Source organism: Phoxinus phoxinus (assembly GCF_949152265.1).
Source record: "Phoxinus phoxinus genome assembly, chromosome: 1".
NCBI classification, from domain to species: Eukaryota; Metazoa; Chordata; class Actinopteri; order Cypriniformes; family Leuciscidae; genus Phoxinus; species Phoxinus phoxinus.
The window spans coordinates 31,854,487-31,882,225 of NC_136876.1; the positions used below are offsets into that span (position 1 = coordinate 31,854,487).

The window sequence follows — 27,739 nt, forward strand, 5'->3', positions numbered from 1 at the left end:
CACTATACGTAGGCCTATACTCTGTCTGTCTAGCCTATCAGTCAATGTGTAAATTTAAATGTAAGCCTAAATATAACTAAACAAATCGCACTATAAATGTCACTATATCACCAAAAATCCGCTATCTCAAAATCAAACTCCTCTCACAAAAAACCACGAGGTCAAGATGCGTTGACTTCACTTTTATACAGATGTGTGATTGACTGTCAATCAAACGTGGATTCGGCGGACCATGGCACCTGTTGAAACACTTGTGAAACACTCCGAAGCTTCATTTAGCTGTAGTCACATGACATGGGTGTTTTGAATCACGCTTCGGATCAGTGTTTCGAAACATCTGAGCTTCGGGATCTCGAAAAGCTTCGGAACGTCAGTTTCGTGTCAGCCATCCCCAAAATAAACTGCTGATGTACTTACAAACTTTCAAATGCCTCGTTTTATGAGTACAAAACCTATTTGTACCACTGTATTAGTTTGGTACCATTCCGGGCATTATTAGTGGGGTAATTTACGAGATACAACCTTGGATCCATAAGCACCTGCACTAAGCCATTCGGCTGATATCTCTAACTTTAATAATGTTCGACCAAGGGGAAAAAAGCTTCTGGGGGGAGTGTTTGGCTCGAGGTCATGGTGCAAAGGACCCTGGATTGAAATTACTTCGAACCATCCCTTTAATTAGGCCTACTGTTATTATGTGTAATATTTCCAACCAAAATTGCAGCTCTTAAAATGATCAATTGTGCTTTAAAGGTACACTATGTAACTTTTGGGCTTTAGCGGTTAATGAACAAAACGACTGTATATGCGTCTTGCGGAAGAGCATTGTAGCCAGAGCTATACTTCTCCTTGTTTATGTATATGACTGGGCTATTTCTCAGCGGCTGTCTAACATAGCCAAAATACAAAGACTTATAACAGGCGTACTGTGACTCAGGATAAGACACGGTTTGGAAGATGGATTCATGATGAACTCGCTCATTGTATAACTTAAAAAAAAAGTTACATAGTGTACCCTTAACTGGTATATGATACAGTATATACATTGATACAGTATGCAGTTTATCCAGTTCATTGAACCACCACAAATGCAATTAAACCCATCATGAGTTTACCTGCCATTTCAAATATCCATTTTTCCAAAGTGTAAATATTATTTAAATAACATTCATTGGTCGACATAAAGGACTACTGTGGCTGTTCTAGCTGAGATTATTACTAGGCCGAATAAACAACAATAACATTTGACACTGCACTAAAAAATTATTCTAATCTAATTAATGGCAAACATATACACCTGTCAGAGCAAACTACAGTACGTTCAGATCTTTAGTTCTCATTTATACTTTATCAAACATTACCAAACAAAACCAGGCTCTACAGGCACATTTTGTGGGTTAAAGTTGTTAAGAGTCTCATTTGCACGACGAGCATATAAACGGATCATGTGTGGAAGGAGCGTTTCAGTTGTATATTATATACTGTACAAAATGTATGTCGTAGGGGATATGGGACACAATATAAATCAGGCCCATTTAGCAAGTCATTTCATCAGTACCTCTGTTACACAAATCCCTGCTTCAATTAGACCTGGCAACATTTCAGCCTAATCTAAATGGCAGAGTCAGATAAACCCACCTCAATCTCACCCTCTCACAGAGCTCTAATAAAGCCATCTGCTCAAATGGCATCACATCTCACAGCCCATCCACCTCACCTCTCTAACTACAGCCGACACACTTTCACACAGCCGGTTCGTTTCAGAAATATTGAATGTGCCTTATTGAAGATGGCTATGAAGATTCTGCCTTCAAAAGGATGGACTAGCCATATCATCTTATAATGTAAAGAGTTTTCTTTTGAGGGTAAGGTTAATGATTGGGTAAGTTACATTTTTAGTATTTATAATTTGCTTTCTTTAAAAACAACAGAAGTCCACTATGTTCTGTTCTCAATTGTATTTCTCAATGAAGTAACATGTCATGAAGCTGCCTCAAAGAGACTGCAGGGGTCAGACACAGCAGAGGTTATTAGTATTCTGACCACTGCAACTGCCAGTGAGGGAGCAGAGGGGGAAAAGAAACCGTTTGATGGAGAGCGAGAGTTGGAGAGAAAAAGCAAGGAATGTAACAGAAAATTGCATGAGTCATATTTCATTCTCAAGTGATTTCAATTCCCATCTGATTCACAGTTCTCTGCTCAGTCATCTTTCAGCCTTTGACTAGCTGGATTCATCAAGTCATGAACTCCATTATGAAAGTTTCCTGAGAGAAATGGCTTCTGTACAACTTTCCTGTCCAAATGCATAGTCCTAACCCTATCCCTATCCCCATAAACCTAATTCAACCCATAAATTATAGGGAAACGATGGATTAATGACACTAATGTAGAAGGCCCTAATCCTTGATTTAAACCTAAAATTGACATTAACTGTAAGCCTATCCTTCAAATCTGATTGGTTAATTGGAATGTTGTAGCAGGATCAACAAAGATGTTTATCCAGGAACATACTTGGTGAAATCACATTCACTGATGGAAATGTCCTTTGAGTATTCCTTTATTACTGGTGATTCCATGGGAGAAACTGCACTTCTGTCCACTGAGATATGACTCCGTGAAAGACATGCCGACAGAAATTGACCTTGGCTGGTCAAAGGCAATGTGTGTGTGTGTGTTTGTGTGTTTGTGTGTGTGTGTGTGTGTGTGTGTGTGTGTCTGTGACGACCCTCGTCTAAGATTAGAATTCCATATTATCCTGTAAGCAACAGCTGCAGTGCAATATTCTGATTCACATTAGGCATAAATGAATCGATTAAATGTGACCCAGCCTCATCTATCTTTGTAAAATATAAGCTGCAGAGATTGTCTGTCCCTGTCCCTCTGAGATCAATGATATTCACCCTGTGCTGTTCTGTTCTCCTAGCAGCTGTGCAGAGCAGAGAGGAGTTCCTGCCCTGCAGGAGAAGCATTATGTTATTAAAGCACTCAGTGCAGAAGAGCTGCAGGGGAAACTGGGAATAAGCAATGAAAGCCTCATGAAGATGAATGCAGAGACTTACAAACACGCCCATGCAAAACATGTCCATCTAAATACAAAAGTTCTGTTCCAAAACTTACCAGTAAGCTTCCTTGCTTTCCACTGCCCACATATAGGCATAACTGTGATGGAACCTAATAAGTGACAGATTCTGAATTCTAGCACAGGAGACTCGTCTCACAGATGGTTTCAATAGTGTTAGGTGTTAGCATGTAGCTAAGCTAACAGCACAATCCTTTAATAAGCATAAAAAGACAGTATACATAAATATTGTGTGAACACTAAACTATTTTTAATTGACAATTTACAGTATTTTATAAAATATTACATCCCTATCTTGCTTGTTTATTATCATATGTAATATATATTTTTTTGCATTCTGGGATTGTCTTCTCTGTGAAGGACACAATAAATTCCATGGAAGCCTGTTTGCCGCCACAGAGTAAAACATTTTTTAAAATAGTTGCGACATTTTTACTTTTTTTTCTCACAATTGCAAGTTTATCATGCAATTCTGAGAACAAAAATATAGAGGACATAAGAGAATATGTAGCTCACAAACACAAATATGCCATCTGTTGCAGTTGATTATATTTGTATAGCCAAAAAGTAAGATGAAATTCTGTAGCATCAATCTGTATAGCAGACTACATAAAATGCATCCGCATCATTCCCGCTATCATAACCGCTAACCGCTAAGTTTTGATTAAAAGTCTGTATTTTTTTATTGTAGGGTGCAAATAATGCAATGCAACAATTATGACTGAGAGATGTACAAATAAACAAATATGATACAGTTGGCTTTGGGTTAAGCAAAACTTTCCTTTTGTAATGAAAGGGGAGGAGCTATCAGACTCCGATGTTAGCAAAATAACCTTAGAAAATGGATATGGTTGAGTAGTGCACACAAAGGTATCTTATAAGGAGGCATCACAATTTAAGATGGCTACCTTTTGGAACAGTCTTCATTTCGGATCTTACCTATAATGCCTTTAAAATGATGCCTCTGTGGGAAACTGACTAGGATTTGGAACAGAACAAAGGGTGCAAAATTCAATTCTCACTTTCCTATAACCTAAATAAGACTTCAGCTTGTCATCCCTCTCTTGCTCTCAATCAAACTGCACACACAAAGTGGCATTTCCAATTTTTGCAAAATACCCAATAGTTGCAATTTTAAACTATCAATTTCATTCCCCGTGACTTTTCTCTCTCTTTTTGTCCAATGTCTTCAATGTCCTTGGCTGCTTTCCACTCACAGATAAGGGATAACAGTGACACATGGGCCCCACCTTAAACACACACACACACACACACACACACACACACACACACACACACACACACACACACACTCTCTCTCTCTCTCTCTCTCTAACACACGTGCTGAATTACAGGCACTCCCCCAGTCTCTGCAGGCTGACACAGCACTTCTGCTCAAGGAGAATTGAGTGCATATCATGTAAGCTATCTTTAGGAGAAAGCAGCAGTGCACTTGGGTCTAGACTAAGACTGCTAGTTCGGATCAATCTCTTTGGGCTGGTTAGGATTTTAACTATCATCTAGGGGAGAGGCTGTGATTAGCATTTTTAGCATGGACGATTGCAGAATAGAGGGTCACGTTGGTATAAATTATTCAGAACAGGATTGCAGGCACAGTAGGTGGCTGTCTTTGAATGAAACAAAATATAAGCTCAAAAGGGACTTTAAAATACAGAGCCAATCCAAGACGCCGGCACAGCACGTGACAAGCATACACACAAGCATCTTCTCTTAATCTTTCACACCTTCCTCAACAGGATCTACAGATAGACAGGGCATCTTAAATCTCACTAAAATGACATTTTCAAACAGTTTTCTGTATCGTCAGAGCACCCATTTTCAGTTTGGATGGTTTCCGCTCCTTCCCAAAGATTTATGCTAAATTAATTCTTAAAGCGAGAGTGCTGCGTTCATGCTGTCTCATTTCTCTTCTCAGAGCTGAGAACTGATCTTTTCTTTACACAATACATCAGCTCTCATTGTTGTCAAAGAATTTGCAGTGAAGTGGGAGCCTAGAAAAACCCCTCTTGGATTCCACCATACAATGTGCTTTGGTTTCAACATAACACTGTATTGACAAACAATCACTAATTAATAATATTAAGTAATAGAGCTCACACTTATTCAATAGAGATATCCAGACAGGACCTATGTTGTTCAGTATTTGTTAAGTATTTACATTTCCGAAATTTAATATAAATGTGTTGACTGCATTCATTATTTTGAACTTGAGACCCACTCACTTCAAAAATGCTATGCTTTCCCTTGATATAGGCCTATAAAACAATATTTTTTTCTGAAGAAAATTGTTAGAAAAATTGTTATCATCATGAGTGGATCTTGTACCCTGAATTAAAATGACTCATGTGTCACCTTGTCAGAACAAAATAATTTTAAAATCTTGGCACACAATGTTATTAAGCTTTCTTCCAGCACCTTAACTGAATGCGCAGTTTTTTGTTGATATTTATTAGTAATAAGAATATCGTTAGGATATATTTTGTATCATTTTGATGTTTTGAAGATACAGTCTTAAAGGTAACCTTACGTCAGGATTCGCATGCAGTGTTCTACGTCATATGAATTTGGGAGTTCGGTGAGTTAATGCGCCCGCCCTCTGTCTCCGCATAGGGCTGCTCCCACAAGCAACTTCACGGAATAGGACATTTTTCACCACGCCATTTCAAATACACTGACAATCTCAACTTTTCACACGTAAGACACTAAAGACACGGCTAAATCTGCAAATAGATGCTTTCCGCAGTTTAACAGCAGGAGAGTGTGTCCTTCCCGCGTGTCCCCTGCGCAAGACGCACCTTTCCGTGCAGAAACTTGCTTAAGTGAGCGCGCGGAAGCACTGCAATGCAGAAAGAGCCCGTAGACACACAGGCACCGTGGCGAGTGCAGAATCAAGACTATATCAGCGCTTTACTTTCAGCACAAACCCTCTAGACTGGATACTCTAAATATAGATTAGCAAAAACATTTAACAAATTCGCGCTGATTTAAAACAATGCAAGCTTATAAATATCGCAATTTTGAGATTAAAATCATTATGTCATAGCTTTGCTGATGCACTTGTTCTGATGAAGAATAACAGTCACCTATATGGCGAATAAGAAACATTGCATTTGCATTGCATCTTGCATCTGCAGTTTCACTTACGTGACGAGCAATGTTGAAAGGCGAGAAAGAGTAAAAGGCTTGGGGCAAGAATTTTGATATCCATCCTCTCTGGGAGACGGAGTCGTTTTTAGATGAGTAAATCAAATGTTATCCTCTCCTCGTCACCGGACAGTACAGCATCGTTTAGCCGTCCTATCGGCCAACTTTAACTCTCTCGGCCGGGATGGTGATAGACTCGCTCGCTAGAGGCGCGCGCGCGCGACATAGTGGTGCTGATGCTGCGTTTCGGCGGGAGCGCGCATACTTTCATTAAACCAAATTCCTTGAAATTTGGAAAGTTGTGACAATCTGGTTAAAATAATACATAAACTGTCTTTTATTTGATATGGGAGAGTGGAGTCATGGCTTGGGTAGACAGTGGACAGCCTCGACTTTAGTGTCCGGGTTCGCAGTCAGGGAGGGGGTGCAAGATGAGAACAGGAAAAAAAAAAGTTTTGGACTCGTCATAATGATGGGAAGTGCGAATCATTTCCGCGAATCGGTTCAACGAATCGGTTCTTTTGAACATTACATGAAAGAACCGGTTAATACTATTCTTTTAGGCCTAGTGACGCACTCACGTTGTCCCTGACAACCTGGTGTAGAGTAGGCACTTTTTTTTACAGTCTATGGTAGGCACATACTGTAGATGTTTGTCACGTAGCCTATCCCAGTTCAGTTTGTTGCAGACTTGATATGTCGTTTAAACCTTAAATAATTTTTTTTTTTTTTTTATGAAAAATAACTTTTTACCCAATTAGCCAAATCCTTGGTTCACTCCAAATGCTCAAATCGACTTACGCATTGGTTGTCAGGTTATTGTAACAAAGACATTTTTTAATGAATTTGTGAGATGTTGATGATAATAGTAAGTTGAACATTTCTGAAAGAGTCGGTTCTCGATTCAATCAGTTCAGAATAGTAAAAGTATGATGATATTCTTTATTCAGAAAGTGAGTTGTTAAATAGAGAACAGATCTATCCGATTCATTCGTTCACTATCCAGATATCACTCACTGTGAAGTAGCCTACCGCAACATGCAATGTTTAAAGCAGAACCCCGGTAAATTTTAACATTGAGCTCATTTTTTTGTAAATTTGGAGTGCTATCAATAGAGAACAATGACAAAAATCGGTGTTGCCTACACCGTGTCATCCTCTTTTTTAAATTTGCACCCTGTTGACTGACAATGGGGCACGTTTTAAACCTGCTTTTAGCCTCTTAACATCATAATATGTCATTACAAGTGCCCAGCCATGTTGAGTGATTCCTTCAGAGTGAACACGGTGAATCTGACTGCAGTAGATGTGAAAGATATGAATAAAAATGATGTTATTTCAGCCAGCGCACATACCTGTATTTACTTCCTGTTTTCGGTCGAATTCACACGCATAGGTTTAGTTATCTATCACGCGCGTGAACTCGACAATCGACTACTTTGGAAAGGCAAACCGGTTCTTAGAAGACCCGTCAGTAGAACCAACTCCGAACCGGCTCTAGCTCTGAACCAGCACCTGGTTCTTGCTGGTGGAAAAGGGGGGTGATCCTCGTCACCTATAGGTAATTACATTTCTAAGAAATATCTTCTTTGATTTATGATTGCTGATACACTTAATTTAATAACATTTAATCATGTTATGGTAATAATATTAAATTATGGTTAATTCAAGGCTGTTATTTTTTAATCTATGGTAGGCCTATTCTATACTCTCTGCTCATCTTCACGTGTATAAATGTAGTACAATATGTTTTTTTAGGGCTCTAGAGACTATTATTTTGTGTTATTGAATTTGTCATGAAGATGTGACCATTTCTTGCTTTTTATGCAGGCTTATTAAATAATCGTAATATATATAAAAAATTAAATAAAAAAAAGGGAGGGGGTGCCCTTTTTCAGTTTCAACACATGCCCCTCAAAAGGTCTGTGCACGGCCCTGTATGAGACATATAATAGCTCAGCCCAGTTACCCCTAATACCAATGCATAAATCTAACATTATTCCCTTTAAAATTCACAAGTCTGCACATGGTGCCTCCCTTCCCTGCAGCGCCCTGAGAGCACCAGTTCATTACTACAATCAATCCAACTGGATACAATCAGATTTGCTTGTGGGGGTTGTTTGTACAAGGTGGGTGGAAAAGCCGGATTTATGTTGGAAGAGGCGGTCTGTCCATGATTCTGTGATATAAAAAGGCTTTGGGATTAAGAAGTGGGTTTGTAGGGCAGCAGCAGAGCAGGGTGCAGAAGGGGCTACAGGGTCAGAGAGGGATTTGCAGTGTTTCTAATCAAATCAGATTGAAGTTCCTCCCTGGTTTTACAATCATCTTGCACACATTCATATATGCACCGGGAAGAAATCTCTTAAAGTCCCTGTAAAGGCAATCCTAAAAAAATTTTTTAAACACATTATAAATGTTAGAAATGTATTGCTAAAACACATTAAGAAGACTGCGAACTGTGAAGTACTGAATTGGGGAGTTAGACTGTTAAACATTTTTGGCTCTGGAGCCACTGAGCTCCTGGCCCCGCCCCTACTTGATAACGCAGTGGAGCCACTGACGCTGGCCCTCCCCTAACAATAGAGCTGGTAAGTCCCGCCCCTTCCGTAAAACCCCGCTGGACCTCAAAGTTGAAAAACCGTCAATGCAAGTGAATGGGAGAAAATAATTATTTTCTGGTCCCGTTTGAATTGTGCCATGAATGTGAACATATGTTGTCTGTGAATTTTTTATATAATTATTTTCTCCCATTCACTTGCATTGACTTACCAGCTCTATAGAGCACGTTCACATCAGTTTGCCGCGAGTAGCTAGCTAGCTACTGCGCCTTCGTCACGGAAATGCGTAGGCTACTACCTGGATGCGATCACGTACAAAACAGATCGGTTTCCTTATTTAAATTTCCGAAAAACGATCACATCAAGAAGAGGTGGATTAATTTTGTGAAAAGCCACCTTGATGGAGAGCTGATCGCCGCCAAAACCCGCCTCTGTAGTTAACACATGGGATAGATTTATAAACTTTCGTCGGAGACAACTGGGATTCACTGATAATCCGCTGTTACTGGTGGCAGAGCCCGAGTGCAAAATGAATGGGAGTATGGGGCTAGACGGCTAAATTTGTCCCTTTCAGCCGATTGCCGTTGAGAAATCTCAGATTTGATTGTAGGTTTGGCAAGTTCAACATGGGTTATAGGTCGAAAGTTGAATGAACGAGTACTTATGTCCTTTCGATTTCTTACAGGTTGAGTTGTTGTTGCCCATAACACGCTAGCATTCTGCTAATGAACGCTGATTGGTCAGTGAATGACTGGTTACGACCAGAGATACCGCTTGATGGCATCATGGCATCCGAAGCGGGAACAGAATGTATTCTAGCAGAAACTCTTCTAGCTCGTGTGTTTACCTGTGTCCGCTGTGCTGGCGATGCCTCGAGAGAAAATAAAGTGCAGAGCGCGAAAGCACCACAGTGACTGAAGGATTGCCGTAAAGCAGTAACTCTGGTCGCACGATGTGTATGACGTCATTGACATTTTGAAATACTTTTTAAAGCAAATAAGTGACTCTAAAAAATCTAACACCCAGCAATGTGCAATTTCTTTGCATCTCCTTTCGAATACAACATTCAAATTACTAGACAAAAAATTATATCCTGAGAAAAGTGGATTTTGAGGGGTATAGCTCCATAGACCTCCATTCATTCTGCACTCGTCCTGTGAGCGCCCTCATGTGGAATCAGAGTGGAACTGCAACCAGTCAGAAGCCGGAAGTGTAGCGAGAGTGAACCTTCTCCCCTTATTAGACATTCTCTGCTGGTGGTGAATGGGGCCGAACCGACTAGGCTATCTCCCGCCTCGGCCTTCATCCTCCCGTCGCGTCGACTCTGTACCATCATCGGCAGTGCGTGCCCACCAAGTGTAAGTTGCCCTGTGTGCCTATGTTATTATAATTATAGTACCGGTAGTAGGTAGTCCACATAACTCCACACAGTTGAGTGTGGCGACTGCAGCTTTCACGTGAGTGGGCGTGGTTTCAGCGCAGCCAAGCGGGCACGAGCTGAGACATTTTTTCAAAATTTTGATAGCTTATTTTATGTAGCCTACTTGCCGGCTTTTTTTATCATTCAAATTTGGCTGGGTGGCTGATAACAAATTTTTCTGTGGTGTAACAAACTCAGAACACATACTTAAAGGGGTCATGACATGAGAAACCAAATTTGCCTTGATCTTTTGGTATATAAGAGGTCTTTGTACCATTAAAACGTCCTGCAAGTTTCATAGCTTAAGACGTCCTCCCCATTATAAACGAATCATTTATTTAATCAAGCTCTAAATACAGCTCGTTCTGGATCCATGGTAAGAAGTGACGTCACGGTACGAAGTGACGTACCAGCGTTTGCATATGACCGCCTCCAGCAGAAGACAGTTACGCTTTAAGCGCAAGACAACTACGCTCATTTCGTATCGTTGTCGCGCCCGCGCGCTGCGCGCCTCACAAGTGTTCAGTCGACGGACAGCGAGTGGGTCTGTGTACAGGGAGATTACGACGCCACAGATGTGCTGTTCCTGGCTGTGGACAAACAACATCTTTGAATACGCTGCGAAAGATCCAGTCGTCAGGGAAAAATGGATGCACTTTATTTTTTGCGGACGTCTCAGTCACGGCAGTGTTAGTTTAAGCGTTTGTTCTATACATTTTAAGGATGACTGTTTTGAGCTTTGCCAGAAAACTGTTGCTCAAAGATAAGTCCGTGCCGTCTATTCTGGGCTCAACAACGACGACGCAAACTGTAAGTAATGTATTTAAAACTTTAAACTACTTTTTAAATACGCTGAAAGATCCAGTCGTCAGGGAAAAATGGATGCACTTTATTTTTTGCGGACGTCCCAGTCACGGCAGTGTTAGTTTAAGCGTTTGTTCTATACATTTAAGGATGACTGTTTTGAGGAAAAAATCCCAATATGATGCTTGGCTTTGCCAGAAAACGGTTGCTCAAAGATAAGTCCGTGCCGACTATGGGCTCAATAACGGCGACGCAAACTTACTTTTTACCATGGCTAATATAAACACATTTGTATAAGAGAATCTTGAAAATATGTCGCCTTTCTAGTAGGCCTACATGTGATAGAAAATTAAAAATGTCGCCTTTATCAATGCTGCATCTTCTAAGATGGCCTGTCTGTGCATGCATTTTTGTCCGTGGTACACCCTATCATTTCATTGGAATTAGTTAAATAATGTTAAACTGTTAGCAAATGAAGCTATTGGATAATTATGCAACACTAATCCGTTTTCAAGTGTCTCGGGTTAATTTTTTTTTATTAATTCAAAATAGTTTCACTTTCCATGTGGACACGGGCTGATCCAGTCTTCGTTGTTGTGGTGATGGTTCATTTTCTTCTTATTCCTCATCTGATTCTGGCTCAAACATGTAAGGTTTTATCATTGCCAGAGCCATCGCTTCGCATGCATCACCCGCTATTAAACAGTTACGCCGAATCCGCAAACGTTCTGGCTGGGGGCGTTAATATTGATGCATAGGCACTGACGTTAGCCAATCATAACAGTGGGCGTTAACACTGAACTCTTAAAGGGGAAACACCCCCAAAACAGACTGTTTGAATCAGAGGATGAGAAACAGGGTGGGAAAAGGTCATAAATCACTACATTTTAAAAGTTTTTGGTAAAAAAAACTATAGTAATACTATAATTGCACCTAAGGGAACATAATAATAAAATAAAAAAAAACATGTCATGACCCCTTTAATTTTGACTTTACAGGACTTTACAGGGATGTCTTTTTATTTAAAGGGGGGGTAAAATACTTAGTTTCAGTCAATCTCATGTTAATCTTGAGTACCTATAGAGTAATAGTGCGTCCTTAATATCTCCAAAAAGTCTTTAGTTTCATCATATTTATAAAATAAAAATACAGCTTTCCGATTCTAACCGGAAAAAGCCGAGGTCCTTGATTCTGGGCGTAGAGTCAAGCGGGAGCGCCCGGGAAGCATACATGCCAACCCTCCCGATTTTTCCGGGAGACTCCCGAATTTCAAAGCCCCTCCCGAAAATCTCCCGGACCGACCTTTCTCCCGAATTTCTCCCGATTTCCACCTGGACAACAATATTGCTACACCATCCGTCACTGGGCGCCGTTTCAGACCGAACAATAATAAAGGTTACACACCTAGAAGTCAAGGGCGGCAATCAGAACGGAAAAAGAAGCAGTCTATGCGCTGTCAGAGCCGTCTATGGGTTTGCGAGCCTCCGCTGCGCGCGCCTCTGCTGACTGCGCGCGCGCCTACGAGGCATTTATACTTCGCGCTCGCCGGTGTACTATTCTTTGAAAAGACAGGGTGCGACTCGGTGTAATTGTCCTCTAAACCATCAGGAATCAGCGGTGAGAAGAAGTCAGGTACACTCGTGAATGTTTATTTTAGTAGCCTACACTTTAGTAGGCTACACCAAAACCACTACAAAAGAATCGTGCAAAGCAGTAAAACCTTGTGACATTAGAAAAAGAAAAAAAAATGGATATGAGAATGTTTCTATTTAGTGTATTTAGTTTTGTCAACCTTTTTATAAAACATGGCCATTTTTTTATTTCAAGGGCTTATGTCTGCTATTGTCTCATTTAGTTAATGTAAGCAACTAACATTGCTTACAGTAAGCAAAAAACACAGCCCCCCCCCTAAAAACACCTAAAACATTTATTTATTGCCAAATCTTGTCATACACTGATAACTACCCTACTGATAAATGCTGATAATTCAAGTGTGCAAACAAGTGAAAATAACACAATTTAACATAATAGAAATACGGGAAAACTAAATGTGTGTATAAATGTATGTTGACAAATATAAACATACAATATAAAAACAGATGTCACATTGGGCAAAATGCGGTTAATATTTTAAGAAGAACGCTATGCAAACGAGTCATTTGAAACTGCTGTGGCAATAGGGAAGATGTATGCGCTAGTGATGATGTTACATTTAGACACTGAAGCTTCAAAGTGCGTATCGAGTGCGCAGCGCAATTTCTCACGAAGCTCCGTGACGGAGCGGGTATTGTTTTCAGAGAAACACGCGATCAACGGAAATCTAAATGCTTGTTCGACTTGAACCGGCGATGCACAGACCGATCGGTGAATGACATCAAAATACAGCGAGAGCGATTAGAGAGCAGATAGCTCAGTTCTTTGATGTCATAAACCGATCGAACTTTCTTTCCAGTAACGTGAATGCTTCACTTTGCGTGTCGGAATGTTTGAACCAACCCCTACTCTACAGGTTTTTGAAATTAAGTCCATTTACTATTCTTTTGTTAGCCTATATATTTAGGCTATTACATTTATTTTATTGCCACACTTTAATATGTGAATTATATTATCAGAAAACTGAACATTTAGTGTTGTCAGGCTTTTATTTGTGCTTACTGTAATAAAACAACGGCGCTGCGTACTCAGCTGCTCATAAACATGGCTGCTTTAAATTTGACCTGTCACAAGTTGACGCTGTTCTCTTATGAGAGGTTCTCTCGTATTTGCGTAAGCTACTTTCGCTATGGGTAAAGTCATCTTTTCTTGAGATATGAAGCCCAAAAATGATCCTTAATTTTGTATATATTGTCAACGCGTTGCAGCAGCTGGTAGACCTAGAGCGGGCTAGCTAGCGCGCTCATTGGCTGCTCTGCAGCAGCCTACCACGGAGCCCTGCATGACGTCACGCCCAATGAGCCCGCCTCATCGCGCCCTCACGCGTCACAGCCCGCCAGAATGGGGGTGGCTTAGCGTATAAAAGGACGGGCTCGGGGGCTGCTTACCTGATTTTCATGTCTTCAGCTAAGCTCTTCGCATCGTTGGATCCTTGAGAGAAGCCGCCGCCGTTGAAACAAGCGACAGGGCAAGCAGAGGACAGCGTCTGAGGAAGCCGGACAATTTCTTCGCAGCCTTCTGTGCCTGCCACGCTATCCGGCGTCATATCCTTTTATACTGCCTTCTGTGTGTGCTCGCCACTGCGACACGCACTCTAAAAGAGCACAAGGTGTTTTTTTCAAAATGCCTCATATTTCCTGTGTGGCTCTTGCCGAGCCCCACTTAGCGACAAAGACCGCCACGTTATCTGCGTTCTCTGCCTGGGCCGAGACCACGCAGCCCTCGCCCTGTCTTCGGGCGGCTGCTCCCACTGCGAGGACATGACCATGTCGACCCTGCGGGCTCGACTCGACATGTTCGACGCTGAATCTGCATCTCCGCCTGCCTCTGCTGGACCGCACAGGAAGAAGCGTCGTTCCCAGAGACCAGCGGAGCCCACCGCGGCCTACAAGTGCTCGCCGGATAATTCCCCTCGAGCCTCGTTATCGCCTTCTCGGCTCTCCCTCACGGACGCACAGATGCCGGCCACCGCCCTCACTGTTGCCGCCTTGGGGGGTGAAGCGGAAGTAGTCGCCTCGGATGACAGCTGTTCCCTCCTGGCTTCGGGAAGTGAAGACTGGTCCGGACCTAACATTACGGACCCCGCCCCTTCACTCCAGGTGTCCGGTAGGAGGCGGGCCAGCGTGGACGCTGAACTACTTCGCCTCCTCACCAAGGCCGTCGACCAACTCGGCCTCGAGTGGTCCCCGCCTGAGGAGCCCGTGCCCAACAGGCTCGACGGGTGTTTTCTGCCTAGCCGCCTCGCGCCAGCCTCTAGGTCAGCACCCTGGCATTCCATGGCAGTCCTTCAGATTCTTCAGGCCGATCTCCTCCGTGAGTGGGATGAGAAAGGACTGGACCAGGCTGCCATCACGGATTTGAGGTGCGCGGCGGACCTTTCCCTTCGCGCCACTAAATCCGCGGCCCAGGCTATCGGGAGATGTATGGCTTCGCTCACCGTGACGGAAAGGCACCTGTGGCTAACGCTCACAGATATGAGGGAGTCGGAGCGGGCCGTTTTCTGAACGCCCCCCTCTCTCCTTTCGGCCTCTTTAGCCCCGCTGTGAACGGGATCGTCGACCGCTTTTCTGAGGTTCAGAAAACCACGCAGGCCATGAAACTTTTTCCTGCCACACGAACCAGACTATTTAAATGTTAAGCAAGCAATCTCATTGGATGCAGGATCAGCAGAGGCCAATCAGCTTGATCCATGCAGTAATAATATGATTACTTGCTGATTGGATGGAAAGGACCTATCAGCCTGTGCCCTCTCGAGTTTCATAACTGAACTAGATATTTATTTTAAGGCATATTGTTATTTACAGAAAATTAATGGAATAGATTCAGTAAAGGATTAAGTGATAAAACCATCCATACAATCTCCATTGATTTCTTTCCCTGAATTTCACTTATACAGACAAGCTACTATCTTTACTTATCTACTATCTTTATAAAACCTCGTCCCTAAATTAAGTCCATCTAATCACCGTTTCAACTAAGTCCAAAACACATGTCGATTTGTAACAATTTATTTAATAATTCTCAGAGTAAGGTCCTGAATTTATTACATACAGTAAACTATAAAAACACTGCCAGGTAACCTAAAAGGTTGATTATCTAAGAGTCATCTCTTGTTGCAGCAATAAAATTATGGGTCAGATCGGGTAGTTCACCAAAAAAATTACATTCTGTCATCATTTAGCTACTCACCCTAATGTCGTTCGAACTCTATGACTTGGTTTCTTCTATGAAATATAAAAGATATTTTGAGATGTCTTTTTTGTCCATACAATGGAAGTCAAGAGTAACCAAAACAGTTTGGTTACCAACATTTTTCAAAATATCTTCTTTTGTAAAGAGGTTTTCCTGCATTTAGACTTTGTTTATAGTCTCTGTGTATCTACAGAAGTGCTACAAAATAAACTGATAAATGTCTCATGTGAGCACCAGATGGCGCAAACAAGTCATAGCGTGAGGTTTCCAGTGTAACAAATGCCAGTGAGCAACCTCAAAACATATCGAAAAAAGACAATGGTCAAACAGTTGGGATGGGCCATTATATCCACTTCTCTTTTCTGTTCCAAACAGTGAGTTTTCCACAAAAAAACAGGAAATAATGCTGTTCGTGTGACTCAGTGAGGAACAGAGCTTTGTCTTTGGATACACGTCAGGGAAGTTTCGCGTTGAGAGGTGCACAGGCACAGCTGTTTGGTTTTCTTTGGTCTCAAGGTAGTCATTCGTCAGGTTAAAGCTTAGCTGGTTCTGGTTCAGTTCTCCTTTTCAGTCTGTGAAACACCGTTTGGCTAGAAAGTGAAACCACTGATCGAACACATTGCGCTGCTATATCTCAGGTTACAGAATCATGCAAATAGTGACAGTAGGAACTATTCAAATGTAAATGCACTTCTTCTTCATCTCTTCCCCTTTGTCAAGTGTTTCCCTTGTCTCTGTATTGCTCAGACACACACTCTGTACTCAGAAATGCACATATAAAACATAAAACCACACATGTCCCTAAAGATATATCTTCTATACTGTTTCCTCCATTCAACAGGGGTTTCTTTTTATCTGATGGTTACTTCTGCGTTTATCAGACGATCTGTGTACTTATGCATATTTGTGTGGTTGTCACTACCCAGCATGTGAATTTTCCACATGGGTATTTGCATTTTTATCTCTTGGTTATTCTCTAAACATTCTCAAGATCGTTTTGCTGATGTGGTCTTGTCTGTCAGAGTTAAGATAAATCAGCAACAACTTGCATTATAATACTTCTAAGCTAATTTTGTTCATTAAAGCATACAGTTTAGCATGCTAGTTGGTATGTACTTGTCAAAAACGTTTAGAGAGATCCAGAACAGACTTGCTTAAAGGGATACTCCACTGTTTTTTTTTTCATATTAAACTATGTTATTCCCTTAACTAAGACGAGTTGATGCATACCTCTCTCGTCTCAGTGCGTGCAGTTAATCGCTCTGGCGCACCGCAACACTTTGATAGCACTTAGCTTAGCCCAGTTCATTCATTAGGGACCAAACAGAGATGAAGTTAGAAGCGGCCAAACACCTCCACATTTAAATATAGTTACACGAGTAGTTACACGACCAAGTATGGTGACACAAAATAAAACGTGGCGCTTTTCTAAGCGGGTAAAAAAGGATAACTATAATGTATGGCGGAATAGCACTGGGAGCACTTCGACTTAATCTCCTGTTTGTTATGTTTTATGGTTTTGATATGGCAGACAATTTTTTCCCCAAAATATTATTAAGCTGTGAAGTGGATTTCTAGACCTGGAAAAGTCATGTAAATTAATAAAATATTATAATGGCCATTTTTTTAATTATGACTAAAAAAAATTCTAGTTATGTCACGCTCTAAAATATTTATCAGGTAGAAATTGTGAGTAAACAAATAAATCACAAATAAGTAGAAAAGTCATAGTGATTAATATTCTTGTAAACAATACTGGCATGGGAGTCAAAAAGGTTGAGAACCACATTATATGTATAAATTAAATTTTTTATGTCAAGTCACCTTTATTTTCATAACTCATTTAAAGCACTCTATACAAAATAAATTGTTTCAAAGCAGCATTTCATCCACCAGTTTTTGTTTTTGTCAGATTCTCGAACGCTTCAGCTGCTTTGCTGCTCTGCGGGGACAAGCAGGGTCTTAGGGGTGTTGGTGGGGGGCACCTGTAGCCTCTCCATGGCTCATCATCCCCTGACAGGACAGCTGCTACAACAAGAGGGCTGTGGTGGAGTTTATTAGGCAAATAAACAAATAAATACCCTGACCGCAAGCACTGGCCAGCTGCCTGACACCATCCACCAAGGACAATAAAGAGAAATCTAAAAAGAAAATGATCAATTATTACCTCCTAAATCTTTGAATTCCCTTCATTTTTCCTTTAAGTAATAACTTGTTGGACAGTTTTGGTCACTGCATGCGGACACTGCCGAGGTTAGCGTGCTAGCTCTGTCAGCAAGAGTTTCAATAGCAGACGCATTAGTGTGCAAGCAAGTATTGTATTTTACAGAGCCCAGACTAGTCCTGTCATCAAGTTCCACTTTACAGTTTTAAATAACCATGACTGCAGCTCAGCTCACGGGCTAGAATAGTGTTTGCCTTATCAGGGTGTCAATGGCCATCAACCAACACCTTTGAAATGAAATTAGCACCCGTCCATTCTCTCTATGATTTTTATTGAAGTCACTGCACAAGCCTGTAGAGAGGTATTAGTAAATTATTCGGGGAAAAATTGCAAACATTTGCAATTCCATATGGAAGAATGCAAAATGCTATCTGCACACTTGCAGACTCAGAGACACAAGCACACGTTGGACTCTGAAACACAATCCTGGTAACTGCTGCCAAGTATGATAGTCAGCATAGTGCTGTCAATATCAAACAAACACGTTGGCGTGCAAACAAACGGGCAGACAAAACATGCAAGGCCTGTCAGACGTGTGTGTGTGTGTGTAGTCTATATGTGGCTGTTGCTGCTATACTGTATGTGTGTAAGAGTAGAGATCAATGTCCTTTGCACATGTTTAAAAAGAATACCAAATGCCAAAGATTTACTATGTAGTTTTTAGTCCAAATATAGGGTACAATGGGGCTAAAGGCACACCCTAAGAAAATGTGCTTTTCACTACTCCCATAGTGTATGATTGCAGAAAAAATCTGTTTTTAATTGTACATTGATGGAGCTACAGATTTTTGTGTGAAAATTAATTAAAGGGGTTTGTTTGTTTAAAAATCATATAAATGTATAAAAGAGGTTGCATCTCCATACTCCGCATTGGGGCAGAAGGGGCAATTTAATATATTGTCGTTAAAGTATGTTAATTTAAAAAATACAGAAACAAAATTATTTTAAAAAGTAAAAATTAAGAAAACATTGAATGAGATCCCATAATAATTTAATATAGCTTTGTTGTATAGAATGAAGCACTTATATAGCGCTTATGTACTACACCCAAAGCACTTTACAATCATATCAGGGGGTCTCTGCTCAACCACCACCAGTGTGAGCATCCACTTGGATGATGCGACGGCAGCCACAGTACAACGTCGCCAGTGCGCTCACCATACACCAGCTATAGTGGAGAGAGGAGAGTGATAGTGCCAATTCAGTGGATGGGGATTATTAGGGGCCAATGCCGGTGGAATGTGGCCAGGACACCGAGGTTACACCCCTACTCTTTTACGAGAAGTGCCATGGGATTTTTAATGACCACAGAGAGTCAGGACCTCGGTTTTACATCTCATCCGAAGGACGGTGCTCTTTGACAGTATAGTGTCCCCGTCATTATACTGGGGGCGTTAGGACCCACACAGACCACAGGATGAGTGCCCCCTGCTGGCCTCTTCCAGCAGAAACCTGGTTTTCTCAGGAGGTCTCCCATCCAGGTATTCACCAGGCTCAGTCCTGCTTAGCTTCAGTGGGAAACCAGTCCTGGGCTACAGGGTGATATGGCTGCTGGCTCAAACCTGTATGATTTTTTTTTCTTCTTCTGCTGAACACAAAAAGAATATATTTTAAAGAATATGGGTTACCAAACAGTTGATGGGCCAAGTCAATATGGTCCATAAACTGTTTGGTTACCGACATTCTTCAAAATATTTTCTTTTATGAGCAGAAGAAGAAAATTCGTACAGGTTTCACACAACAACTTGAGGATGAGTAAATGATGAGAAGAATTTACATTTTTGGGTGAACTATCCCTTTAAGTAAGGTACTGTCTTGTGCCAGGATAAAACATTTTAAGATATACACTGCCCTCCAAAGGTTTGGAAACATACTAGTGGTGTGTTTTTAGATAGAATCCGCATAAATCCTTATGATTTTGCTTTGATAAGGGACAATGAAAATAAATCAAATTAAATAACATTAATTAATGCAGAACATTAAAGACACTATATCGCTATTTATTAAGCATCTTATGTTTTAACTGGTCTGTCTTTTGTCTACTAAATGTACTGAAATCACTTTAATTGCAAGTACTCTACGCTTTAGAGTTCAAAGGTGCAAGTGAGCCAAGAAATGTTAAGGATTAATGCTGACATACTCCACCTAAAGGGCGTTAACATTTTTATAGAGCAGTGTATCTTGGGTGTTTTTTGTCTGATAAATGTGGTCATATGACAATATGAATTAAGACAACAAGCACTTTGCACTCTAAATCAGATTTCAGTTGTTCAGGTTGATATTAATTATATTGCCTATTATTTACACTATATTTAAATATACTGTAATAAACTGTTTTTTTAATGGTAAAATGTAACTTTTTACAGTGTTCTCACATTGCTATGCACAGTATAAAAAACTTGAGATGAAGCACTATAATATTAAATTTAAAACCATTTAAAAAAAAGGAACAATTTGCATATTGCAACTTCCGAAATCTTCTCGGACCCACTTCTAAATGGGTAATTCTATAATAGCTGATTTTAAGTCATGACAACTTGACACTCAATGTACAGTCAAAAAACATTTACTTAATTACATGAGTGAATTTCAACTAAAAAACCCAAAGCAAACGGTTGCCCTTTGTTCTAAAGTTTTTTCAGTGCATGCAAATTAAATATTTGAGAGAATGTGTGTATATGATGTATGTGGTGTGACATTCTGAGTAAATATTTGAAATATAAGGGGTCTGAGCTTTAATCCACAATCCCCAGCCACCAGTGCCAGAATTCATTCCAGCTGCTTAAGGCTTTGTAAAAGTGTCAATATGACAAATGGACTGTATATTGTGTGTGCAGTGTGATTGTCTGTGTGTACTGGAAGCTTTACTGAATTCTCTAAGCGCAAACTGATCCAGCAAGCATGTTGGACGCCCTGCCAACCCTTTGACCCACAGTCTCTTATTCTTGGCCGTTCTGTCCGTATCTTTTGAGAAAGACTGCTACAGCTACACATATGAACTTGCGTTTACAGTATGCTGATTATATGTCCGTGTACGTCCCCTTGTGTGCGTGTCTGCAGGCTAAGCAGCAAGCTAATGTCTTTCATTAACAGTCATAATAGCTCAGGCTTTTGACCACAATAGCTTGTAAATTCGACACACTGGTCCGATGGTTAACAGTTCGGTCCAACCTCAATACCAAAATAGGTTTCCTTCACCCATATTTTTTAATGCAAGTATTCGGGGTGAAATTGCAGGTTTCTATGATTGTTCACGGCAACTTCCACCCTACCCTTAAGCAAAGTAAGCCATGGGTTTTCTGAGGGCTTATGCATAAGAAATCACAGCACAGCAGTGCTGTGCTGTGCTGGGAACTTGTAGATTTCCACTCAGTTTAACAGACCTTCGGTAATTTACCCAGATGCTCCAACATTTTTTCCCCTTGTATTTTTTTTACCCCTACAGGCACACGGATTGAAGTTGAAATTGACATGGTGTAATACCCTATGTCACATGTATAAAGATGCATGCAAAACACACACACACACACACACACACACACACACACACACACACACACACACACACACACACACACACACCTATCAGTGATACCGCAGCTACATTATGAGGACTCTCCATAGGCGTAATGGTTTTTATACTGTACAAACTGTATATTCTATCCCCTTACACTGCCCCATCCCTAAACCTACCCATCACAGGAAACATTCTGCATTTTTACATTTTTAATAAAACATAGTTTTTTTATGTTTTTTAAGCTATTTGAATTACGAGGACTCATGAAATGTCCTCATAAACGATGTTTAAGTTGTTATACCAGTATAATACACATGTCATTATACAATTTGTGTCCTCATAAATCACATAAACAAGCACACACACACACACACACACACGTTCAGTGATTTTGGCAGCTCTGTACGAGTTCTGAGTACTTTCACACAGTCTGGAGGCTATAAATAGAGCAAGGCCTCTGGATGACTGCCCACCCTTCCTTAACTCTTAATAACCATTGGGTCTACCCTACAGTTACGGGCCGTGCACTTCTGCTCACACGCAAACCTGTAAGAAAGCCTCTTTTAAGAGGGTATATGCCACGAACATGAACATAAACACATGCTCATAAATATACTGGATTATAGAAACATTAGATGGGTAATTCATTATTTTGTGAAGCTTGGGTGAAAAAGAAAATAAGCCAGCATTTTCACTCTAGTTCACAAAAAAAGTGTAGCTCTATTCAAAACAGGTTCTCTCACACAGAATTATTAAAGTTCTTGAAATAAAATGTCATTATATCAGAGGCATTGAGGCACAGAGGTGACTTGACTTTACTTGGCTATTACATATTGTGGCTAATTTGATTGTTTTTAACAGGGAATGCACAATATATAAATATGCTAAAATATTGAAACAATACATTTTAAGTATTTTATTTTATTTTAAATTGCTAAAATATTGATTATCGTCCGGTATTCGAGATTTTCAAAAATGTATTCGATTAGTCGATATTGGATACTGTATAAAGAAGATTGTGGATTGTGCATGCCCAATTTATATGACGCTCAGTTAAAATTAATCTTTAAAAACATTAATAATTTAACTCTGTATGTAAAAATGCTCAGATAAATTAGCAGATAAATAGCTAAAGATACATTTAAAATGTACATTTAAATGTTCTAAATTTTTATATTTTTATATTAATTTACACAACAAAATAGCAAAGAATTTTAATATCAGTAATCACCCAGAACATAAAAATAATTATTGGTATGGCTAGAAATTTAAAAGCCCTCCTTTTAGCTATCAAGAGTTTATTACTATCAGCCTAATTCAATTTTTACCATGTTTAAATCCATTCTGCAGAATTCAACAGATTCCTCTCAAAATCAGCACAGAAGTGCAGAAGGGTCAGTAGTTAAAAAAAAGAGAGTTAATAAAAAAGTGCAGAAGAGAAGAGAAGAGAAGAGAAGAGAGAAGTAGTGCGAGAGTTCCAGTTGGTCTTATCTTTCTCCCTTTTTAGTGTGCACATACCGTGCAGTATGTGGGCGTCTGGATGCTGGTTCTCTCTCTCGCTGCTTGTTTTGCTTAGCTACTGTTTTGTCTTACTCCTCCTGTGCTCCAACCAACCCTATATGAATAATATATGTGTCTGTGTTTGCGTATGCATTCACAGATCTGCGCGTTTCTTCCTGGTTATTGTTAGTACGACTCAGATGCAAGATATGATATGGTCTGCTTTTGTTTATGTCCTCCTTTCTCCTTTAATTTTCTAGGCCAGTTCACAATGGACAGAAATCAGCTACTATCAGATAACAGAGAAGTGTCTCAGACCCTGTTCTGCCACCATGAGAGAAATATTTTGCAGAAGGAAATACCAGGACGTTCACTCTGAATGGCGTTAACATGAAGCCAAAGTGTGGCACTCGCTTGATATCTACAGAGTAAAACAACAACTTCCTGTAAAGGAGCAGCAGAATGTGTCCGCAAGGGAAATGCTAATGCGGGACACGTATAGTGTGCACAGAAATTAAATGGGCTGTGAGCAGGTTTTTGTGCAAGAGGAGAGGGGTAAAAGAGGTGAGGGAACCAGGGTTAAAGATAGAGTAATGGAGACCATGAAGGGAGGTGAGAGGGGGTTGGGAAGAGGTCATAAGTTTATGGAGAGAATATTTTTTTTCTCCTATGTGCCCTCTCACTGACACCCCTCCTTACAGAGAGATTTGGAGAGGAGACACACACACACACACACACACAAAGAAAAAAAAAGAAATAGCCGTTTACAAATACACAGATTGTCCTAAAGCAGACATGTGCAAACTACACCCCACAGCCCGGATCCAGCCTTCCACACGGCTTGATCAAGCCTACAGGTCATTTATAATGAAAACATTTTTCATTTAAAAATAGCTCCATTATCTTACTGTAGGACCTAACAAGCCTTCATGCGCATTTTAACAAGCTCAGTGTTGCCAGATTTCGAAATCCAAACCACCCAATCTAGCAACCATGAACATGTGCTCTCTCTTTCCACCTCAGAGCAAAATAATGTTGTGACTTCAATTTCTCAAAATTTTGACTTTATATCTCACAATGTGACTTTTTATCTTGCAATTGTGACTCATTTCTCCTAATTGCAACTTTAAATCAGACTTTTTATTTTATAATGTAACTTTTTATCAGACAATGTAACTGTATATCTCACAAAATGTGACTTTATATCTCATCTATCTTAGACTATATATCTAACAATTACATTTTATTACTTTTTACTCTGAGGCAGTTGAAACAGGTTTCCAAGCTCTTTATTACAAAAAAGGCACTGCGGAGCACAATATTCTGCACAGAAAAGTTTAATAAAGTTCATGTGTTCATTGCTAAGGCAGTTTGCTCTGTTTGGTGCCATTTATGTGAGCAAAACTTCTCAGTGATAACCTTTAAGAAACCAAACCCAGATATTGCATTTAAAGCCCAATGTGGCCCCTGTGCCAAAAAAACAAAACTAAACAGTAAAGGCATTACCAAGTAAATCTATTATGACACAGTATAGTAAATGTTTGTGTGGTGGTCATTTGCGATGTCTTAGACTTATATTTACAAGGCCTGAGATGACCTCTGACATCTACAGCTTCTGAGCTATTCAGACACATTTCAGACAAGCCATTAGGGCGAATAAACAAAGATAGAAACAAGTCTGGAGAATAAGACTGTATGCTAACAAAACAAGAGAAAAAGTGTATTCGTGAACAAGCAGTTCAAGGTGGAAGAGCTTTATAGGATGAATATTATGAGTGTGGTGTCTGTCTAACGTCAGGCTGACTCAGGGCTTGACTCCATCCCATTTCTCAAGTAGCATCGACACCTTAAGGCCTTAAACGACCTTGCAGACAGGAAATGTCAATCACACCAAGTTGGGACCTGAATGCAAGGCATGAAGGCAAGGCAAGGCAAGTTTATTTATATAGCACATTTCATGCACAATGGTAATTCAAAGTGCTTTACATAGAATAAATTTAAATATTCAAAAAAAATAAGAATAATTAAAATAAAACAAAATACAGTACAAACAGTCGGACAAACAGTGGCACAGTGCTCATTCAGTTAACAGATGTGTTTTCAGTCTGGATTTGAAAGTGACTTCATATCTTTTAATGAAGGAAGAGGGAAAAGGTGAAGCAAAAGACCATGACTCATATTCCCATAAACTAACACAACATCATCACGCTTTTATTTTAAATCATGCAAATTAAACATAAACAATGCTGTCATTTGGTCACAGAATACTGCTTATGACCAATCACAATGAAGTATTACATATAGCCATGCCTGTTGTTATTATTATTATTATTAAAGGTTTTTTTCTGAAAATGTTTCTTTACGCTTCTGTACATTGTAAAACATCTAAAAAAAAAAAAAAAAAAATACATTTTCAGATATGATTTAAAGGGATAGTTCACTTTGAAATTAAATTTTGGTATGTTTTAGCTTACCTCAAGGGAATCCAAGATGTAGGTGTCTTTTTTCCGCAGTAGTTTCAATTTTGATATTTTTAGGTCAAACCGTTTTTGTCTGACAGTCATATCATGCAGGTCTATGGTCACTGTCTCAAAGAGCATACACAGAGAAGTCCAAATTAAAACAATTCCCCATCGTCCAAATTGTTCAGCAGAAGAAATAAATTAATACAGGTTTGAAACAACTTGAGGGCGAGTAAATGATGACAGAATTTTAATTTTAAAGTGAACTATCCCTTTAAGTTTAGGAGTTTTATATAGTATGCAGTGATGTCAGTATTACTATGTTACTACAGAGTGAGACGAACTCAATATATCATTTTTTTTTTAGTAAAAAACACAGATGAGAGAGGATGTGGAGGCACAACTGATTATGGCATCAAGACAAAAAAACTAAAGAAGGGCCCCAAAAAGAAGATTTAGGGTTTGTTTTGTGAAAATGAGACAGAAAACTGAAAACATCAGTGTGGTTAAATTCCTCTCACTCCCTTGTCTTCAGAGACAAAAGATGGGTGTAATAATGACAGTTAGTTTTTCACTCTCTCACAAGCCATATATAGACACAAGACTCTTTTTTTTCTTCTTAGCGTGGGCAGAGAGAGTGAAAAAGAGGGAGAAAGAGAGAGAGCGGTCTAAAAATAAAACATCTGTTCCAGGAGCAGGTCAGGTGGGAGGCAGGTCTGACGCGGCATGACAAGGAAGATGAGAAGAGAGTAAAGAAATTATAAGCCGTGAGGAAAATGATACGGTGATCTGTTAGAGAGAGAGAGAAAGGACAGGGGAGAGACTGAAAGAGAGAGATGCCAAGAAGGGGGTTTTCACTGAACAGCTCGCTCTACCCCTGCGCGAGTGTGTGCGTGTGCGTGTGTGTTTGGTAAAGCCACAGGCAGACTTAAAGACAAACACCAGGGCCAGCTTGTGGAATGATGAATGTGTGGAGAGAGTCAGCAGAGAGCAGAGCAAACGAGAGGAAATGAAGGCATAGAGAGAGAGAGAGAGAGAGAGAGAGCGAAGGGAGCACAGAGGGGCCCTGAAAAATATCATGTGTCATCGGCGTGCTTGTGCTCGAGCAAAAGTTTGTTTGGTGTGCTTTTTGAAAGCCTGATTTATGGGTGTAGATGAGTGAGTGAGTGAGTGAGCCGGGTTCTGTGCGAGACTTCAGGAAAGAAAGATTAAGGTGGAAAGACGGACAATGTGTGTGATGGAAAAATGAAGCTTTAAGACACAATTGGTAAAAAATGATGAGCACATTGAGGAAATGATCAAATTTCAAAAAGTTTGCCAACTGGATTTTTATGGATAAATTAAGCAATGTTTCAATGTTAATACACTTAGACAACTATGCAAGCCATTCACACTCTACCGTTTTAAAGTTTAGGGTCAGGGATTTTTATGGATATAAATTAATTTCATTCAGCAAAGTTATATTGATCTAAAGTGAAGATAATTTGTCACAAAAAAAATCTATTTCAAATAAATGCTGTTCTTTTGCATTTTTTAAATTTATTTAAAGGATAATGTAAAATATTAATTAGCACAACTGTTTTCAACACTGATAATAATAATAAATGTTTCTTGAGCTGCAAATCAGCATATTAGAAAGATTTCTGGAGGATCATGTGACACTGAAGACCGGAGTATGCTGAAAATTCAACTTTGCATCACAGGAATAAACTACATTTAGAAAATAAACAGATATTTTGAACAAATAAATGCAGCCTTAGTGAGCAGAAGAGACCCCGAATATTTTAAATAGGTTGATTTCCTCAAAAGTTTTTTGAGCATTTCCAATTAGGGTTGCACCGATATGAACATAACCGATACATATTTATATTTGAAAGCCGATAACCGATATATTAGCCGATAAATCTAAATCCAAATTTTTATATAATTTTGAGAGTCTGATTACAAAAACAAACGTCTCACCATTCAAGCACACAATTATAATGTTCTCATTACAATTTTATGTATGACAGCCTTAAGACTGCACTTGAGATTCCAATCATATTCAACCAATTCAAAGGCATCATGGCGAACAGTGCACATCTCAAGCATCTCAGCTGAAGGAAATAATCCATTATTTATCGGCTTTAATATATCAGCCAAATTTTCTTACCGGGCCGATAACG

The 27,739-nt window shown here is 39.9% G+C and overlaps 1 protein-coding gene across 2 annotated transcripts in view; it reads right to left on the minus strand.

Moving 5' to 3' along the window:
- The window catches only part of cntnap1 (contactin associated protein 1), a 147,545-nt gene extending 137,495 nt beyond the window's left edge, over positions 1–10,050 (minus strand). The window contains exon 1 of one of the 2 annotated variants that reach the window (XM_079611307.1): positions 9,650–10,050. In XM_079611307.1, coding sequence (XP_079467433.1) covers positions 9,650–9,944 — 295 coding nt within the window. In that variant the 5' untranslated portion in view covers positions 9,945–10,050. Of the gene's footprint in view, positions 1–6,244; positions 6,656–9,649 lie in introns of those variants that run through there. The other variant, XM_079611308.1, reaches the window with a different exon arrangement.
- Between the last annotated feature and the right edge of the window lie 17,689 nt (positions 10,051–27,739).